At 38.0% G+C, this 19,018-nt stretch overlaps 1 protein-coding gene across 1 annotated transcript in view; it reads right to left on the bottom strand.

The window, feature by feature from the left end:
• Positions 1-19,018, bottom strand: part of otog (otogelin) — a 68,116-nt gene that overhangs the window by 30,967 nt on the left and 18,131 nt on the right. Inside the window, exons 16-27 of the mRNA XM_040024805.1 lie at positions 18,100-18,265; positions 17,274-17,348; positions 16,203-16,249; positions 13,885-14,050; positions 3,498-3,605; positions 2,705-2,843; positions 2,297-2,431; positions 2,000-2,146; positions 1,389-1,508; positions 1,051-1,167; positions 748-904; positions 138-164 (exon numbers count right to left, since the gene is read on the bottom strand). Coding sequence (XP_039880739.1) covers positions 138-164; positions 748-904; positions 1,051-1,167; positions 1,389-1,508; positions 2,000-2,146; positions 2,297-2,431; positions 2,705-2,843; positions 3,498-3,605; positions 13,885-14,050; positions 16,203-16,249; positions 17,274-17,348; positions 18,100-18,265 — 1,404 coding nt within the window. The remainder of the gene's footprint in view (positions 1-137; positions 165-747; positions 905-1,050; positions 1,168-1,388; positions 1,509-1,999; positions 2,147-2,296; positions 2,432-2,704; positions 2,844-3,497; positions 3,606-13,884; positions 14,051-16,202; positions 16,250-17,273; positions 17,349-18,099; positions 18,266-19,018) is intronic.

The raw sequence follows: 19,018 nt of genomic DNA, 5'->3' as shown, positions 1-19,018 counted from the left end.
AAGTATCGAACCGAACCGTGAATTTTGTGTATCGTTGCACCCCTAATATATATGTGTGTGTGTGTGTGTGTGTGTGTGTGTGTGTGTGTGTGTGTGTGTGTGTGTGTGTGTGTGTGTGTGTGGAGAAATTGTTATACCTTTGTTGTAGAATTCACAATCGTACGCTGCACGGAAACAAAGAGACTCTTATTAATAACAGGATGAGTACTACTACTATCAATAATGATATAAATACTATGAAAGTAGTACTGAAAGGTAGTTTATAAGCACGAAAAGTAGATATTAATTTTTATTAGAGCCTAACCAGTATAGGATTTTAAGATCAATATCAATATATGGTCATTTAAAATGCCCCACAACATAGTTTAAACTTGCATCAAGTTCTTCCCTTTTATAGTTTCCATCTTGACATTTACATAAATTATCTAATTTTACTGTTGAGAAGAATTTATATATAATTAATTATGAAAACTATTAATAATAATAATTTGCTTTTCAACAACCGCTTTTCAACCAATAGCAGTTTAACTGATAACGATGCAACTACAATTAGAACATCATTTTTTTTAGTTTTTATGTTTTTTTTCCAGATAAGCTATTGAAGCTCAGTTATTCCTCTGTAATTAATTAAACATACAATGTCTACATTAAAATGTTCAAAAAGGAATGCTTTAACAAATAAAATCTGCAAACGTTAGCAAGAAACACTAGATGGGAATTTTACTCCCTGTGGTCTGACTGACTCACGGCATAGAGAAGGAGAACGCCAGTCCACAGGTACACCCTGGTGGCAGCAACGCTGGGCGTACGCCGCCACACTGGTGCAGAAACACTCGCAGTCGCCTCCTCGGCTGCAGGCACATGTGTCTGCTAGACAGTTCATGTAAAACCAGGTGACATCCACCTAAGGGCAAATATAAGAAATAATTTTTTTACAAATTTATTACAAATAGATTAATTAATAGCAAGTAGAATTTTACCCCTTAATTAAAAAATAAAAAGTCTGTAGTACTTGTAAAAAGCCCAGGGTAGAGACGTTTTGTTACTCACCACTGGGTGGCAGGCTTGGAAGATCTCACTGAGCAGAACAGCACATTGTCGTTTTGCAAAAGGTTCTCTGAGTGGACTGAGAGTGCAGGGATGTCTGATATCTGGACTGTTTACACACTAAAGACGCACACATACACAGGGAGATAAAAAGAAACATTTATGTCAAATGAGAAAGCTCAGTTTCACTATAAATGAATCACTATTTCAGTTTTCAAATAAACTGAAGTTGTGATGAATAGGCTTGCAAGTTATTGTCCAAGTGAAATGTTAATTTCACAGTTAATTGCCTTCATTAGATCATCAGAGCATGATGAACATACAGGTGATGTTTTGCTCACCTCTGTTGCAGTCCAGCTGTTTCCAAACTCCTGTGGTGTTGGGGAGTCGATGTTGTCAGGTGTTCGCATCTCATTCACTGTCTTCAAGTCAAAGTTCCCACACAGTCCGCTCAGCTTCCCCTGAACACATCACATCGCCTCTTTTTAGCCTGTTAGCTCATATGTTGTTAATACCGTCATGATATTACATTTTACTTTATATCATAGCCTCTTAAAATTTGTGACTGACAGTAACACAGAACTGCCTGTTGGATGCTGCTCTGAGAGTGGTGTGTTCAACAGTCTGAATGAAAAAAAAATCTGTTAAGTTCTTCAGTGCTTCTGAGATGATTCGCTGTATGTTCCTTTGTGAAAGGAAAGGACGTGCCACGATTCATTGCTATGAATACCGTCCGACCTTTCACAAAAATAATCAGCTAAACTACAAGTGATTCCCATCATGGCTGCAGATAACTCAGAGGTCACTCAGCTCAATTAGGAACCAGAAAAATCCTAAAATATCAAACTGGTATAACATCAGTTTATTAGGTATCATTTGTGGAGTCACCTTATATTGAAGATCAGCTGAAGATCTGCAAAAAACAAAACAAAACACTGAACCAGCATCTTACCTGCCAGCGAGGTCCAACCTGGACATGCACTGTAGTCTTTCGGTCCCAGAGGACTGTGACATCTTCCTCTGGGAAATGAATCACTGTGAAGTACCCAGCTGGCCAGATGAACATTATCTGCTTCCTGTCAATCACACTGGATGGATTCTGCATAAACGAGTGACTGTAGTTAGATGGCAGCTATCCACTGAAAAATCCTTAAATCTTATTCAGAAGAAACAAAGATGACACACAAAGACACTGTGCAGCACATCACTCTGCACTAGCAGTAGAAATTGCTTTAAAAGTGACTCTTACTGGCTTCCCAGTGTCATCATCAAAAGCAACAAAGGATCTTCCAACATTGATCAGCAGGGACTTCCTGCAGATGATTCCACTGTCAAAACAGTCGATGTTCTCAGCTGTGACACTGAGCATTATATCAGCACTGCTCTGTGGAGGTGAGAAAACACAGCTGCTGTAACAGTAAATGTCTTTATAGCTTAGAAATCTCAGTGTAACAATAGGCTTAGTGTTTATTATTACAGAGTAAAGCAGGTTTGTGTGTTTGTGTGTGTGTGTGTGTGTGTGTGTGTGTGTGTGTGTGTGTGTGTGTGTGTGTGTGTGTGTGTGTGTGTGTGTGTATAAGGGGGGGGTCCACTGTTATGGACCAAAAAATATATCACATGCTCATGTAATGGCTATAATAATCTTTTTCTCACATACCTTTACAAGATAAACTTTACATGCTCCAACGTAGTCGAATAACAGCCCATCAAACGTCCTGTAGTGGCGATCACCGTAAGCCGTGCACAACGATGGACACGGCTGAAATACACACTGGAACGTCCCATGCTGGCAAACACTACAAAGACAGCAATGCCTCAGTGATTCGGCATCAACTTGTTCCCACTTAGTTAGAGGACATTTTTTTCACATCTAATGGCCTCCTTTTGTTGAGAGCCTCAGGTTTACAGAAGGCAGAAAAGTGACCGGTGAATTGTCAAAGGCTGAACTGCAGCTCATTGCACTATTAGGCTGTCATCTACATCTTCTTCCTGGCTGAGGCTTGAAGAAGAAATGGAAGGATGGGAGAATGACTGAGATCACTGGGAGAGTGTTTCCTTTCACTAGCGATGAACAGTCTGAAGCAGAGAATCAAAGAGTCATACAAGGGCCCGCTCTGTTTTCAAGGCCTTTTTCTGTGCTGTGATAGCAGAGAATTATAGATATCAGGTGGCCACTTTCGATGCTCTGACAACCTCGGGATTCTGAGCTTTCAGGCTAAATCTGACTTTGAAAAATTGGCGATGGTACTAGAAATCGTTTGCTTGATGATCATATTAATTTGACAGCTATTGTTGGCGAGGCCAAGACCAAATTTGTAAAGCGTGACAAAATGAATGATTGCCTAAAGAGAGAAGGGAAATATGATATGTGAAGATATGTAACATGAAAGGAAGATTTTCAATTTTAATGAACAAAATTTTCTAAAAACACTGAATCTGTGGAAACATACCACTGGTAGCAGGGCGAAGAGACTCTGTCGCCAGGGTAATACTCTTTTCCTTTCCACAGACAGGGGCATGCAGCGGGCTCAAAGCACTCATCTCCATGTTTCAGCAGCCTGTGGGAAACACCCAACTGTTAAAGGAAAAACACTTTTAAAGCACTGAGTTTATGTAGAATTGAGACCAATGAATTCTGTATGCTGGGGCTGAAAAGTAAAGCCAGTGTTAAAGTGCCTTAAATCAGCATGTTTTTTTCTAATAGCCAGCAGGGATCAAAAAGACTTGGTTGTCAAGCACTCTACTCATCTCTCTGCACACATATCTTTATGTTATAAACATATTCATTAGAGTCAACAAGGAGACTAAATGTGGGTATGCTTCATTGTGTGATTAACAAGTCATTCTTAGTCGCACCTGCCCCTTGCTAAGCTTGTTCTTATTCAAAACACCAAGACAGAGTATAAAGATGTTAAGATTTTACAACAAGACTAGTGTGAATCTATATCCTTTTTAATACAAAGTCTCAATAAAAAAACAGGAGCACATGACATCTTGAAAGCATCTTGAATTACTGTGGTGCAGTGCTTTGGACTTGCCTTCATCATCACTGCCATTGAAAATGTATCTGACATGTGAAGCAGTTTATTTAAATGTAAAACCATCTTTCCAACAGCTTAAAATTTGCTAAAACTGAGTCATAACACAGGATAATGATCACAAACACAGCATCAAATCTACAACAGAATGGCTGAAAAAGAGTCAAAATCATAAATGTACATAAATGAATACCTGCAAAGCCCAATAAACTGAAGTGATATTTATTTTGTTTTTTAAGTGGTTTGCCAGAGGTTTCCTGATGGTTATCACAAGCATCTGATCGAGGTGGAACTTCCTAAAGGACGTTTAGTGAAATATTAGTGGGGGCATGTGTATATATCTGATCTTTTATGTATACTTTTGACCCTGTGTGGATTAGAGAAATTTCCAAAGTAAATTCAAACTTCTGTACCCAGGTCTTGCTTTTTAAAGATGTATGCTGTGATGTATTGTGCCATGAAAATCAAACAGATAATCATTAGAAGTCTAAAATTACCATGATATTTACGGATAGGAATCGAGAACCAGTTCTTGTAGGAAACTGGTTCCCAGTACTGCAATTATGTGTGTCAGAGGCAGTCTAGAGCATGGATATGGAAATTTATTCTTATTGCACAAATGATGAGATAAATGGTAATGTGGAAAACTGCATCCAAGACAGAAACAACCGCATTGTGCTGCTAACACAACTTTGGTTCTTTGCAAGCACCTGCCAAGACTAAGCTAGTCTTGGCAGGTGCTTGCCAAGACTAAGCTGGGTTTAAGAACCCAGAGTGGAAGCTGAGTGAATACCAAACTGAGTATGCAGACCCTTAACTTCAACAGGTAACAAGCAGATGAGGAGTGAGGCTGCAGCCTCCCTTTCTACCTGTTCATCTTTCTAAAGTAGAATCATTGTGGCGATCGCTCACTTGTGCTGTTTTGTTTTTTGTTTTTGTTTTTTTGCTTTGTGCGGTCAGCGTTGTATTCTACTATGAGAAAGATTTTAGAGATGTGTGTCCTCATTAAGGATTTGTGTTGGTGTGTGGGGTTGTAGCCTCAGGTTTATGTTGCTAAATGGTGATTATGAGACAGTTTCTGTCAGCTATTTACATGTTTACAGAGTAACATGAAAGTACAAACCAACAATCACCACTTGAGGAACCTAACCGATGTAAGACTATGCATTTTTAAATCCCATTAACATGATTTTATGTTCATTTTAAGTTGACGGACAAATAATTATCCAATAATTACACTAAAAACAGTATCTATAACAGCCTACACATATCCGTTTACTTACTAACGTTCCCTGACCCTAACCAAACACCCACTGCCAGCCAGACGTTAATTAAAAATCAAAGACCGTTTACTGTTTACTACCAAATGAACATGATGCACAAGCAGCTCTGCCCCTACCAGAGAGTATGATTTAATTTGTAAAGCACTCATTGAGGAGGGTTATCACTCCTGAAATCTAAATAGGCAAATCATTTCCAAATGATCATGTTGAATTTAATTTAAAACATCCCTGTATCCGTACAAAATTAACAAGTTTTTACATCTCTATGTGTGGAGTGAAGCTGTGGAATAGACTAAGTGAAGAACTGAAGCAATCAGCATGACTCAGTTCAAAAATATGTTTTTTGCAAAGTACAGGGAGGAGGTAGGGTTTTGATCGGGTGTCTCACCCACTATTTTCACACTGGGGATGTGTATATGTGTGTGTGGGTGCAACTTATATTTATATTTAAGTTATTTATAATTATTATTGCTTTGTTTTCCTTTTGTTTTGTTTGCTTGTCTCTTTTTCTCTGTTGTTGTTGTTATACTATTTAAACATGTTCAAAATAAAGATTCAATTCAATTCAAAATTCTGCATCTAAATAACCCAATCTCTCTGAAAGCAGTGTTTTTTAACTATTGAAGAACAGTGACCTAAAGGCATGCTATCAAGTTATAGCGTTGTCATTTTGCCAAGAGAATAACAGAGGTAGAGCCAAAGCAGGTCTGCTTCCAGAGCAGAGAGATGCCAGGAACCCAGAACAAATTTCAGGGGTGGGCGACTGTGGACTGTAACGCTCATGTTAGGTACATGAGAAAACCAGACAATTAGGATTCTCAGAGATAGAGAAAGAAACAGTCTTTGTCTGCAACTATCCATTTGCTTTCGTCTCTGCAAGACGAAGCTGATAAGTATCTTGTAATATCCATGGTTGAGCTATATCCACTGGCGAGGCTGCCGTGACATAGTGAATAGTCTCGCCACAAACCTCAGGTTCATCTGAGTAGAGTTACACCACAGATAAAACGGTGCTAACAGCTTCCTTTATCTGGCAGCCAAACTGCTGTATCAATTTCTCTGATCAAAGATATGAAAATCATTTATTGTTCTGACCTATGAGCACATTATGAATAAATTCTCATAAACACAGCCCTCATTTTGAATTTCATTCTTTCGCATGATGTAAAATGGACTGAGGAATAAGTAGTTGAAAAACATGATGACAGATGAGTCAAACAGCGCAATGGCTCGACTGCAGTCTGCCTTGCATTGAGTGTGCTCCCAAGTGTTGCACACCAAGTAGAGACAATAGGCTGAAAATGATCCCTGACGGTATGCAGCCTATGGCCTAGATTATTAATGACGTTTGCAATCGTAAATTACATTCACAAGATTAGCAGGTGAATTGATCCGTTTATTTGGGGCAGAAAATAATTTAAGGAAAGACTGATGTTTTTCTTTTCTACTCTCCCGGAGTACTCAAAACGCTGTATACAACATGCCTCACTCACCCATTCATACAAGCACTTCTAAACACAAGTGCAAACTAAACTACATTCACACACAGTCATACTCCGATGAACGCATCGGAGGGCAACTTGGGGTTAGTATCTTGCCCAAGGATATTTGGCATGCAGACTGGAGAAGCCAAGGATCGAACCACCAACCTTCCAATTAGTAGCTGATTTGCTCTACCACCTGAGCCACAGCCACCCTGTGTGTGAGATCTATCACACACAGATCACAACATGCTGACATGATGACCATTTCACAGTTAATAAAATGCATAAAATATTTTCTGCTACAAATTGCTTCATTTTTTCAGTACTGGGGCGTCTTAGTGCAAAGTCTGGGATGAGGAGGATATACTTTACTACATTTTTACATTTTGCAAGTAAATAATTTATTTTTTTTTAAACCAGATGTTCCCCACTTATGCTAGACACTAGCTCTTTCAAATGGCAGCAGACCTGACAAGGTATATCATCTTTATCACCTAAACTTGTTTTTGCTTACAACACACTGAATCATCTCATGAGTCTAAACTAAAACAAAACCTGTAACCAAAACCAAATTCCAGCAGGCTGCATGTTTCTGTTTTGCACCTGAAAGTCCAGGTTCATATGAGTTCAGCTGGACTAATTGACACAGAAGGAATGAATGAATGGTCTACATTTTGATCATAAACAAAGTGTGCCATTGTGAATGCAGACACAATGGATTCATCTGTCTGCACCTCAGCTAATCATTTCCCATTTGAGGTTTTAAAGTCCCGCTTCAGATGAATACCTTGCAGTTGACTCTGAGTTTAGAAAGGGTTTTTGTATTTTGATAGTCATTTAAGTGTAGAGTTAATATAAGAAGAAGAAGAAGCTGCTTATCATTTGTTGACTGCTTTAGTAAACACAACTAAAGCTGTGGAAATATTATTGTTAATATTATTGAAATCAGAAATCTTATAATGGTTATTATTTCAATGTCCAAGATGTAAATATGAAACTAGGGTTTGAAGAATTAATTAAAAGTAAAAGCTACATCTCAGGTCTGGGGGTTAGGGTTAGGGAAGATGTGTTTTTTATTTGTCCTCAAATTCATCATTTATATAGAAAATAAGCTGCAATAAATTTGGTATGTACCAGTTTCAACTGTTTTAGATTTTTAAATACTCTCTATATAAGGATTTGTGATTTTTTTTATTGCATGTGACATTTTGTTTTTTTTTTAAGTGTTTATACAAACATCATCGTGCTGTAAGCTCAGACAGTTGTAAAAGCATAGTAAATACCAACATCATCCTATAAAATACTCAAGAACTAAGTTGTTTGAAAACGGTGCAAAGAAATGCCAATGCATCTCAGCCCTTTCAGGTCAGAGACAAGAGAATCTGAGAAGGTAGATAAACTAACTGCTGAGAAATGCTAACAAAGATTAGTCAATAAACAGACAGGGGTAAGTTTTGAACTGAATCCTGATGTTTTCCTCAAAACAGCTCCTGTTTTGATGCTTTCACTGGGCAAAAAACTATTCATCAGATTCATCCTTTACACTATTGGTATTAGTATTGCTGTCCAAATGCATAGTGAATTGGAATATTTACATAATATACAGTGTATTCACTGAATCCCACAGTGTCTCATAAAAAGGTTGTGCACAAAAATTCCCAAATGCTCAATGTTCACAATTGAAAAAAAGCTATTACTATTACTCATCCTATTAATTCTATTCTACCAAAGATGGCTTAATTTCACCAGAGAACTTAGCCTTGAGATATTGTTCAATTAACAGAAATAAACAGGTCCGGAAACAAAGCCCACATTATGCTTGTGTCTGCTAGCAGTCTGCTAATAGCTAATAGCAGACTGGTCAATTAAGTATTTCTGACAAGCCACATTTCTTGATTGCATCTGTAACGAAGCTGCTAATAAGCTGCTATCATTCATTCTGGTGACTGGTGATGAAATGTGAAAGACTAGAAAGACAACCCCCAGTACTGTAGACCATCATGCATTGCCCTGAAAGAAAAATTACAGGTGGACGAAAGGCATGAAAGCAGCACTTTTCAAAGTGAACAGCCACAAAGTAATGTTCTCATAGGAATTCGAAATAAAAATTTGCATATTTTTGTATTTCTCAGCAGGTCAAATGCACCCTACATATATCTATATATATATTGATATAATATAATATAGTATATATATATAGTATATAGAGTATATATATTGTAGATAATATATATAGCTGTTCTCGTTATGTGTGTATCTCTATATCTCATCTCTCTCTATCTTCCCACACATGATAGAATATATATATACATATACATATACTAATATATATATATACACATATATATATATATATATATATACATCATATACAATATATACACATATATATACACATATATAATATATATATATATATATATATATATATATATATATATATATATATATATATATATAAATAAATAAGAGCAATGACATTAATATTAACAGTACGGAGAAACTCACCCTGTAGAATTTTGCCAGTTAGCTCGTAACCCTAACCCTCGACAACTTAAATATCAATACTGAATGAATTATTTTGAATACCTGCTAATGCAAACACAATGCTAGCTAGCTAAGACTAAATTTAATGTTTGCTAACATTAATGCTACCAAAATACAATATTATGGTAGTTAAATTTTGCTTTTTAAACTTATTTAGAATTTTTGGAGGAGGGTGTGGTGAGTCATGTTAACATCACTGATTTGTGAACTCTATAAATCTTTAAAATAAGAATCATAATAAAGGTTTCTTCTGTAAAAACAACCCTTGATTAGCAGAAAAACAAACAGGCTTCTATGTAGCAGAATATGACTCCAGGCTGATCTCATACAGATCAGTTGATCTCCCAGTGAACCTTAAAACTGTCTCACTATCACTACACTCATTAATACATCTGTCATCAAGAAGCAGAAGGGCTGAATGAGATTTCTTTGTGCCATATTTTTTAACTCAGGTTTCAGTGACTTTTTAAACACCTGAGCTACAACTGGACGACAGATTTAGAGGTTATGATGTTGTTGACACCCAAAAGGTCAGTTTGCTCCATGTAGTAAACAGGGATATCTGAATCACACCAGTGAGGTCAGCAAAGGTGACTCAGGGTTCAGATGACCAGTTTTGCCCCTCTCCGACCTTTTCACCGTATCACTATATTTCAGTAGGTTTGCTGAGATAGTGCTCTGAGTAACAGGCAGAAAACCCAGACTGGTGCTATTTATAGAACGGAGCTAAAGTAACCAAGGGGAGCTTCAATGCAAGGCCAAATTCCAGGAAGTCGGTTCAACAAACTCAGAGTAAATCAGCTCAGAGTTTGTGGTTAGACTCAGAGATCAGCAACTCTCAGTTTCCTCTTTAAGAAAGTAGGATGATCAAAGTAAGTTCAATCAACTCTGAGTATGTTGACCCTGAATTGAATGTGTTTGTAGAGAAAGAAAGCAATCCTCAACAGAGCTTCAATACTAAGATTCACCATGGCAACGATTAACTAAAGAACAGATCCCCTTTTTATCCAGTGAACCAAGGCATATGCATTCAGGTCAAGTATAATGTCATAATTTTACATTTAAATTTTAAATCTAATCATCTAACCTGACAGGAACACGGGTGGGTAGGCACTGAGGGTAAAAAATATGGAAAAACAAATAAGACACAGAAATGATGGATATTAGTTAACTAGATAGCAATATACTCTGGGATGGATCTGCCCTTTTATTGAATAAAAAAAATACGTTTGTGAGAACTTTTGATTGTTTCCTCTCTTTTTTTTAAATTAGTCTAATTGTTCAGTAAAACTTAAGGCTTCTATTATTTCTGCCATTTATGCTTCAAAATGAGATTTACAGAAAGACTATGCTTTCTGTAAACCCCCTGACCGTGGCTCAGGGGGTTGGGAATCGCATCTGTAACCGGAAGGTTGCCGGTTCGATCCCTGGGCTCTCTGTCCTGGTCGTTGTGTCCTTGGGCAAGACACTTTACCCTACTTGCCTACTGGTGTTGGCCAGAGGGGCCGATGGCGCGATATGGCAGCCTCGCTTCTGTCAGTCTGCCCCAGGGCAGCTGTGGCTACAACTGTAGCTGCCTCCACCAGTGTATGAATGTGAGAGTGAATGAATAGTGGTATTGTAAAGCGCTTTGGGTGCCTTGAAAAGCGCTATATAAATCCAATCCATTATTATTATTATTATTTAATTTTCACCAGTTTAACCACTAAGAATTTAAGCTAATGGCAGTCTTCACTGACATACATTAGGGTTATTTTCTTGGAGAGACAGCAGATATGTTTTAATAATAATAATGGATTGCATTTATATAGCTCTTTTCGAGACCCTCAAAGCGCTTTACAATTCCACTATTCATTCACACACTGGTGGAGGCAAGCCACATTTGTAGCCACAGCTACCCTGGGGCAGACTGACAGAAGCTGCCATATCGCGCCATTGGGCCCTCTGGCCATCACCAGTAGGTGAAGTGTCTTGCCCAAGGACACAACGACCAAAACAGACAGGGCTGGGGATCGAACCGGCAACCTTCCGGTTACAAGATGAGATTCCCAAGTCCCTGAACCACGATCGCTCCGTTTTAATGTTAATGTTACCGTTAGTACTCATTGTAATTCCGTCAAAACAAGTCTTGAATGTAAAGTTTTTATTTATATTCATCATATAATAAGAAAAATCTAACCTTGGTCTTGTTTTAGCATTTTTTTGACTATATAAATACACATAGCACAGTACAGTAGTACTTCAGATTATTTAAAAACACATTTAGAAAATTAGTAGTTGTTTGAATTATATTTTTAATGGTTTTGCAGTGGTGTGTATAATGGTGGTGGATACAAACAAGATGCTTAACGGTCAAACATCAGCTACTTTGATATATTTTGGGGTCATGTGGGTTTAGTGAGTTGTGTGAATGGGTGACAAAAATGAATTGAGACAGGTAAGTTTGGAGCCTGATCATCAATGCTGACGTGATATGTACAATATATATTTATTTAAAGTTTATTTGTTCAGCATTGTCTTGCTGATGATCTTTTGTAGTACATGTTAGTCCAGAACTATATAGCATTCACCGTTAATGGTGCCTTCACAGATTTACAAGTGACTCGAGCCAATGTTTACAAAAGCATCCCTCTATACAAGGATGTTGGTGTTTGATCTGTATATTGGCAACAAACCAGATGGTCTCTCATTTCAGTGGTGTCTATGTTTTCCAAATGTAAGACTTTCATTGGTCAGATAGTTTTCCAAATCACCTTAAGCGATAGGTTTTATTTTTTCTCAAATTAAAGCTAGGGCCAAATTCTCTGACAATGTCAGAAAGCCTAACAAGGTCAGTTTTATTTGTTAATGGAAATCCTTCATAAATACGTGATTTGAGGTTCACAGATAGAATCTTTGATTGTCTTTTTAAGAGTTACCATTTTAGCGCTACACTGTTTCATTGTTCTTTTGTATACTTATTCAGCTCTTCTGCTTTTACATGAAAAACAAAGATTGTATCTTTTTGACAGTTCTAAAATCAAAAAATATAATCCTTCTGTTTGCAGGTGTAGCGCTCTCAACAATCAACTATATAATCTATGCAAATATGTCATAAGATGCGACATCCTTAAACTAACCCTTGCCTGTGCGTATTGTAATCAGGATGACTCCTGGTTGATGTCACAGAATGAAACCACTTAACCCCCCTTTCAGGCTGACAGCCAGAGAGGATTAAAGGGGTGAGATGACTGTATTCTACCTATAATGTCTGTTCACCTCATCTGTTGGAATCACGTCCTTTGTCTGCCACAGAAAATCTGCACTTTTCCTTATGTCATATCAACAGACACTTCCACAAAGCTTATATCTTTAAATCTATAAATGTAAAAATTTCCCCAAAAAAACTTAATTCCAACTTATACATTTTACTGGTCTGACCAGTAGATAAAGCAAGGCAGTCCCCCCCCCCAAAAAAAGGAATTAAAAACCAGGAAAATTCATGTATATTAGAAGCCAGCAGGGAATTAGCAAGTTCAACCAGAAGATGAGTCAGGTTAACAGAACAACTGGACTAAGTTTATCTCAAACTGTCCACACAAAATGAACAGCTACGTCTGCTTATTACTTTATGTTGGGAAACAAATGGTTACAATGAAGTGCTGACTACATGTATCACAGAAGCAGCATCACCAGGTATGGGAAGGAGGGGGGTGGAAGACTATTTCAGGCTTCTGTGACATTTTAAGAAAGTTTAATCAACCTGCAGACAGTTTCTCTGTGACATCAGCTTCAGTCAGGTACACTAACAGCATAAGATTTCATTAAATGAAACACTCATTTCTTGACCTTTACTGCTCAAGAAAAACATCTTGTTCCTTTGCTCAGTCAACCTGATACCAAACAGTTAACTAGGATAACTACAGTCTGCTATGTGTGAACTTTTCAAGATTCTGTACCACTTAAGCAGGAGTTTGGAACCCTTTGTTTTACCTCATTGTTTTACCCTGATATGAAACAAAAATGTTAAATTGTTACATTCAGTCTCCATCTTTAGTCTGACCATACTTCCACTCTGCACTGTGACTAAAGACCAATGCGTGCACAAGAATCTCAGGGTTATTACGAGTGGAGAAGTGTGAATCATCAGTTTGATCTTTCTATTTTGAATTCTGTTATTTACTAGTTTGTTGCTACAGATCACACATCCCAGAGAGTCAGCTGAATGAAAGCAAATAAATTTTTCCAGATACCTTTTCTATTTTTTATATTCAATTCTCTATTTTTCTCCTTTTCCCTTTTTAAATTTGGATTCCATAACAACGAGAGTAGCTTTTGTTTAAAATTGTGAAATGAAGAATTACAATCAAATTAAAATAAAATGGATTTTAAAAGTGCAGTACTGTCCAATCAAAAGGGTTTTTTTTACATTATAAAGCAGCCATTACCTTCTATGTATAACTATTCACCAATGGACAGAATACATTTGTACTAGCTGTCACTCACCCAGGCGGGCAGACACATCCAGCCAGACAAGGCTCGTGTGATGAGCAGGTGAGGTTGAGCAGGTAAGACTCACAGGTGCGCTCACAGGACACACCCCTTCCCGGCAGGAGGCCATCCTCCCCTTCTGAACAGTTCTGGTAGATCTGACCTTCTGGACACAATCTGTCTGTAAGTAAAAATGACATCACAGATTTTTTGTAGATTTTTGGTGTCACTTTTAAACTGACAGTGAAGAAGAGTGAAAAATTAGTTTGTTAGGTATGAATGCTGAACAACATAAACACATCAATGTTTTAGCTCATGCATTATTAATCTTCACTATCAAAAAAGGCACTTTTTCACATTTTCTTAGGACTGTAATTTCTCACAGTACTCACAGTATGAAAGTTGATATGACACAAACATATATATCCACTGACTATTTTTCTTTTGGCTACTTCCTTTAGAGGGTATCACAGTCAGTCACCTGCCTCCATCTCATTATATCCCTAGCATCCTCCTTTGTCACACCCACCCTCTGCATGTGCTCCTTCACTACATCTGTGAATCTTCTCTATATTTCGTCTGCACATGTCCAAACCATCTCAGCCCTGCCTCTCAAACTGTTCAACCTGAGCTGTCCCTCTGATGTATTCATGACTAATCCTGTCCATCTTGGTCTCAAAAGCACTCAACATCTTCAGCTCTGCTACATCCAGCTCAGCTTCCGATCTTTTTGTCAGTCCCACTATCTCCAAACTGTACATTATAGCAGGTCTCACTACCATGTGGTAAACTTTCTCTTGTTGTAAACATATATCATGTTGTAAACTTTCACTCTAGCTGCGATCCTTCTATCACAAATCAGCCTGACACTCATCTAGACCCACTCCACCACACTCGAACATTCTTTACTTTTCTTATGTCTGTTGCTTTGGATGGTTCAACCCAGGTATTCAAACTCATCCAACTTCACTATTGTTCCTCCTTGCATGTCCATCTTTCCTCCTGTCTCCCTTCACAAATATATTCTGTCTTCCTTCTACTAACTTTCATTCCTCTTCTTCACAGAGCATACCTCCACCTCTCCAGACTCTTTCAACTGCTTCTTACTCTCACTACAGATCAACATATTAGCTGCAAATATCATCCACAGACACTTCTATCTGACCTCCATCACAATTTGTAATACCACCCCCACCATGAACCCACCACTGCATACCTCACGTTGTCTCACTGTCCTTTTAAATGTCCTGCACTATCCTCACATACTTCTTCTTCTCTTGGCTATAAGAAAGATCCACAAAGACACAGTACAACTTCTTCTGACCTTCTCTATACTCTCCAATAACAAAGCAAACATCACATCTGCAGTGATCTTTCCTGGCATGAAGCCATATTGCTTCTCACTGATCATCACCTCTCTTCTTGACCGAGCTTCCACATATACACGGTAAGGTTCATCCCCTTTGTCACTCTGTAGTTACTACAGATCTGCACATCACTCTTGTTCTTTAAAACTGGTACCAGTGCACTTTTTCTCCATTGCCCAGGTATCCTCTGACTCTCCAAGACTGTATTAAAAAATCTGCTTAAAAAGTCCACTGCCTTCTCTCCTAGACATCTTCATTATTCCACAGACATGTCACATTGGCCAATTGTCTTTTCACTCTCCATCATCTTCATACCTGCCCTCACTTCCTCCTTACTAATCCTCTGCACTTCCTGATTCATTAACTTTCCTCCATCTGTTCTCTCTCTCATTTTCTACATTCATAAACTCAAAATACTTCCTCTATCTTCTTAACACGCTCTCTTCACTTGTTAGTACATTTCCATATCTATCCTGAATCATACTAACCTGCTGCACATACTTTCCAACTCAGTCTCCCTCCCTACCTAATCAACGCAAGTCATTTTGTCCTTCCTTGTTTTCCAGCCTCATGTACAACTTATTATAAACACTTTCCTTTCCCTCTTCTCTCTTTGCTGTTCACCCAGCCTCCCCAAACTTACTTCTTTACTTTCTTCATCTCCCTGACTATCCCACTTTTCTTTGCTAACCTTTTCCTTTTATCACTGTCTTGTACTTCCTCATTCTACCACCAAGTCTCCTTGTTCTCATTTCTTTGTCCAAAGGACAAATGCCTTCTTGGTAGTTTCCGACTTCAGCTATACCCTTCCAGTCATCTATAATTCTTCCCTACCATCCAGATCTTGTCTCAATATCTTTCTGAACTCTGAGCTCTAAACTCCTCTTCAACTTCTATTATTCAATTCTTGTTTTTGCCTTAAGATTAAAAAAAAAAGATCAGATTAACAAAATCAAATGGACTCACCAGTGCCTGTTTGTGTTTGGGACACCAGTCTACCATTCAGACAGAGCCTGCAGGAGGCACAGAGAGACATTACTCACCTTAATGATGGCAACTGCAGAAAATTCATAGAATTTTCACATATTTAAAATTAAATACAGGTTTGGTACTTTGGTGATAATGTCAATATACTGCAATGGATGTAGTTTCTGTTATTTGTCCTCTTACATTGACTTTGCTCATTTTTGGTAATTTCCCTAATATGAGTTTCACCAAATTAGAGATTTAAAGAACAAATTTATACTCCCCAGGTGATTCAGTCTTTCTCAAGGTGGAAATTATATTAGCTTTCTTCCACACATTGTATTGTTTCACCAAAAAGGTTGCTGATTACAGCTGGTCCCTATACAATTTAAACAAACAGCCTGTGTTACATTACTTGACAGAAGTCTTCTGATGTTGGATCTCTGGACAGAACTTGCAAGAAATCCAACATCATCTCCAACAGGAAAGAAATGTTCCTGTTTTGTTTTTGTTTTTTGTGGAACTCTAAAACGTAATATTTTTAATATGCAGGGAAGAACCTAATAAGCTCTTGGCCTAACTTAAAGTAACAATTTGAATTAAACAAAGCAACTTTTTTCTATTTTGAAAATTTTTTTAATTTTCTGGAGTCTTTTGTTCATTCAAACATTTGACTTGAAACACTTGATTGAAAAGAATATCTCTAGAAAAATATAAACTTTTCTTACACAGATTTTCCTTTTATGTGGTCGTGACTGACAGGAGGTAGAGCTTTATATCACTATGGAGCCTTTTTATTGAGAAAAAATTAGGAAATCTGAACCACAGCAAACCAGAAACTTTAGACTCCTTTGTTCTGAAAGTAAATTCTGCTCCTCAGTACTGCATTATTTTAACTGACTAAATTAAAGGCAGTTCCCAGTGTTTTCTGTGCTTTCTCTAACTGCTAACTAAACTGCCTCATGTAATATCAGTAATGTCACAGTTCATTGTTACAGAATTTATTTACAAAAATAAAGCCTGACACTCATAAGTCTAGACTGAAGGTAGAAATGAAGGGGAGGAGCTTACTGAACGCCTGCTGAAGTCATGATCACATCTCCTGGTTCATAATCTGCTCCGAGGAAACTGCAGGGGCACTCGCTCCTAGAAAAAAAGAGACAACCTGACTTGAACTTGTGACAAACCTAAATGGACCGACTTTGGTTCCCCCCCATAAATATACATTCACTGCTTAATTTTTTTCCTTACCAATGTTAATTACGGAGAAGTGGAGGGGGGCAAAATAGACCCGTCTTACTTGAAAAAAATACAGTATTGTATGATTTATATAATATACATTGTGGTAATTTATGTTTAGCTAAGGCTAAAAGCCTTTGTAACATATAGGCCAGTGCCACACATCAGCTTCTGTACTACAAATTCTTTCTCACTGGTTATCAGATATCTGTCGTCCCCAGCCCGAGTGGGAATGAAAGGGGGGTTTCACGATGAATTCCTTGATGTAACTCTATCACATGGTAAGTAAGGCATGGCGCTGCACTAGGATGTAAAAACCTGGGACATTTAAGAGGAATTAAGCTGCATGTCTTCTAGGGCAGAGCAAGCTAAAAAGGAGAGCACAATTACCGAGGTCCTCTGGGTCTACAATGTCTGCAGCAAAGATACCAGGTTTTCTACTTAGAAGCTGACCTAAACTTCAAAGCAGATACAAATATCACTTTGAGTGGATTGGTTTGGTGGAGTCACTCCAGCTTCACCACCCTCCACATCAGCACAGCAGGTAGTACTGAAGCTGCTCTGGGTATTAAGTCCCACCTGCTTCATCATATAAATATTTCATCATTTTTTTGCCTTTACATACTTCTACCTGCGAATATCACTTCCTCGTCCTTACCTGTGCACACAGGTGTGTGTTCGGTGATTGTAGAAGGAACCCAGAGGACAGACGCAACCTTCCTCACACTCCTCCCCACAGTGCTGCGGGACAGAGAGGGAGGAGCAACGGCGCTGGCAGGAGGACACACAGGTGCCGTACTGCATGTTGGCAGGACAGGTGACAGCTGCAGAGCAAGACAGAGTTCAGCAAAGACTCAGACTCACAGTCAGTTTGGCCTTTTAATGGGAATTAACTTGATGATGGCGTCACTGTATTCTTCATCAAGTTATCAAATTTAACAACAAAGTGTAGAGCTACTGATTGGAGCAGAATGATGGTTTGTGTATGTTAATTCATCATTTAAAACGTTAGTTTGTCCAGTCATCTCTAAAGTGTGTGACATGCGAGAGAGCCAATAAAAGCAAACTGAATGGACAGTGCAGAATCATTTCAGGTTCGTGACATCAGTTCATCCACTGAGTAACGTTCAAGTAATAGACCTGATATCTGTTGTCATCCATAAAACCAGTGAGGCACATGTCATTAGTGTGCTCCAGTATTTAAACAAAGAATGTTTGTTGTGGATCTCATTAAAATGCACTCACGTGTCTAACTTAATGACTCACACTGGAATAAAAATAGGATGACAAACTCCTGTGGTTGCCCCGTGATTACCCTAAACCTGTGGGTGACCACTTTGAGTGTAGTTTCACCTTTCAAGACATCCCATACCTTCTTTGGGAAAATTTTTGGTAGGAAAATTTTCCAAAATTACTCCTAAGCTGGCACTGATACTGTTTGATCTAAACTGATTTTTTTTTCCATGTCATTCCCTAAAAGATTAAACTTCCATGAACAGTCCTGCCAATAACTCATATGACATACTGACATATATATTGAAATATCAAAATGTCCTCCAAGCTGAAATTTGAAAATC

The sequence above is a fragment of the Simochromis diagramma genome, unplaced genomic scaffold, assembly GCF_900408965.1.
Source record: "Simochromis diagramma unplaced genomic scaffold, fSimDia1.1 OVJJ01000299.1, whole genome shotgun sequence".
Lineage (NCBI taxonomy): Eukaryota > Metazoa > Chordata > Actinopteri > Cichliformes > Cichlidae > Simochromis > Simochromis diagramma.
The sequence above is the reverse complement of the archived record's forward strand: the minus strand, read 5'-3'. Positions and strand labels throughout refer to the sequence as shown.